This window comes from Poecilia reticulata, linkage group LG16 (assembly GCF_000633615.1).
Source record: "Poecilia reticulata strain Guanapo linkage group LG16, Guppy_female_1.0+MT, whole genome shotgun sequence".
Classification (NCBI taxonomy): Eukaryota; Metazoa; Chordata; class Actinopteri; order Cyprinodontiformes; family Poeciliidae; genus Poecilia; species Poecilia reticulata.
In genome coordinates, this window is record NC_024346.1 from 18,935,666 (window position 1) to 18,938,012 (window position 2,347).

Here is a 2,347-nt window from a genome sequence, read left to right on the forward strand (position 1 = left end):
TATATACAAATAATCTTTCTCAGAATACTTAAGAGCAGCTTAAGCATGTCAAAGCATTTTTTTTCCTGTGTATTAAGAACGCAAACTAAACACCAGAAGGTATATCCTTCAATATGAAAAAAGTTAATTCCACTAGAGAGAAGACACAAATATCTGAGATGAAACATAATTTATTCAATAAAAATAAATTAGCATCGACTGAAACGGAATAACTCGCACCTCATCTGACACCAAATCCTATTTACCTAATTATATTATGAGCAATGCGAATAATCAATGTCCATAAGCATAGATATACACTTTATTCAAAGATGGTGTCATAAATGACAAACTTTCAAATACGCTTTGACATAAATGTGGGCAAATGAATGACATTTATTTATGTGGTATAGGTGAGGCCCCCGGAAGCACACCAAGGGTGTCAACCTGCAGTTTCGCTGTGGGCAATAAACTGCTGGGAGAAAAACTGTCAGACGTGTTTACTGTAAGAATCAGTCCGCACTGTCCGAAACGCTGCGTTTAAACAGGAGACCCGCGGCAAACTTTACCGCCCCAAAACTTTGTGAGGGGAGCGACTTATAGCAACAGTGACAACGACAAGATAAAAACAAAACAATTACTTGCGTCAGGTGCGACAAACTTACGCGATATGCGGCAGAACTCATCTTCGAAGACCAGAACCAACTGAAACCCGACAGGAAAACCGTATCTTTCGTCCAAAAGGGGAGTCAAATCAAATAAAAATTAATATCAGTAGTCCCTCAGAGATTAACCGAAATCTCTTCCTGTGTCAAAGAGCTACCTGGTAGCTCAGGTATTAAACTACCTGAAATCTTCTCTCACACACCTTAGCCCCGCCCACAATACCTGTCAAGCCAACTCCTCAAATTCCTAACAGTCTCTTTTCACCTCGGTTTTAAAGTAGCAAGAGGTGCCACTGACTGTGGAGGAAGGTTCCGCAACAAAAATCTGATTATAAAGCATGGATGGCTGATTATTTAAGTCTTAAATTGCAGCCTTTACTGATCAGTAGTGAGAATTATCTCAGTAATTCCAATAGGCCAATACTCAAAACAGTGTATTTCTATACAAAGTTAATGTAATACAGTCAGATTCAGAAAATCATATAATGCTAACTGGTAATAAGCAAGGTTTGTCAAAAGAATAGACTGTGTTCAATGTTCACTTTAATGGATTACTTCCTCTTGGGACACAGGGTGAGTTTGAAGGAGCCAGTCCTGTTTCACAAAGAATTTTCAATTCTGTTAGAAATTTAACAAGGAATAAATGAACAGAAAAAAAATCTCTTGGTTCCCCCGTTGGCCGTCCTGATAATAAAGAGCTACAATATTCCAGCCTAAAAGTAGCAAATGCATCGACTAGATTTCCAGTGTAGCTGTGCGGCTGTTGTCTAACTCTCAAACTTTAATTTAAAGACTCATCAGTCCCAGCTGAGCTGTTCAGTGTTTGCATGTGGCCTTGTTTTCCCTCCCATCATCCAGTTCTGAGACACTACTTGTTTTCCGGGCGCACTGTCTCTTTATATTAAGAATAGTTGCTTTTCTGTGACTCAGTTAACAAGGTCTGGTGTATTGATCAAGTGAAGCCTTGTCATTTCTCCTCTGACTGATGACCCAACTACTCCCTATTGTGTTTATGTGCATCCCACTGAAAAAACTTCAGTCTATTATTAGATCAAAGCAGGAAAAGCTGCTTTTGTAACGTTACATCTGAGACCCTCCCTCAGCTATGATGTCACGTCTTTCATTATTGCATTTATAAGGCTGGAAAGATGAAACATGTAAGGCGGCAGAACAGTGTCTTCAAACAACCAGAGCAAATTGACCTGAGTGTAAAATAAAGGTTATTTCTTTAAACTGAGTGAAATTGTTTTGTTTCAAAACAATGAAACATGTTCTAATAGTTGTATGGTTGATATGAAAAGTGGAAAATGTTCTGAAATATTTACTCTTCGAAATAGCTTTTTTTCTTTCAAGTTTCTAATTTTCTCTTTGCTCTGCATGATTTGCTTTTGTGTTCAATTGTAGTTCGAGATGTATTTTTATGCACTTACACTCATCTGCATATTCGCATTACATTCATGCACATCTACTTTGTTTAAATGGTTTCTTTTTTTAATTACATATTTTTGCTTGTGTTCTGTTCAGTGCAATTTTACATTCAAACGGTATTCTGTATGATCTTTTGTTAAATGAGTCAGATGCCATTAAACATTTGAATGGCTGGATGGCTGGATGGATGGATGGATGGATGGATGGATGGATGGATGGATGGATGGATGGATGGATGGATGGATGGATGGATGGATGGATGGATGGATGGATGG

At 38.0% G+C, this 2,347-nt stretch overlaps 1 protein-coding gene across 1 annotated transcript in view; it reads right to left on the reverse strand.

Annotated features, from left to right (window-relative positions):
- The window catches only part of st14 (ST14 transmembrane serine protease matriptase), a 25,620-nt gene extending 24,785 nt beyond the window's left edge, over positions 1-835 (reverse strand). The window contains exon 1 of the mRNA XM_008432421.2: positions 645-835. Within this exon, the coding sequence (XP_008430643.1) occupies positions 645-665 (21 nt within the window). The 5' untranslated portion in view covers positions 666-835. The remainder of the gene's footprint in view (positions 1-644) is intronic.
- Positions 836-2,347: the final 1,512 nt, after the last annotated feature.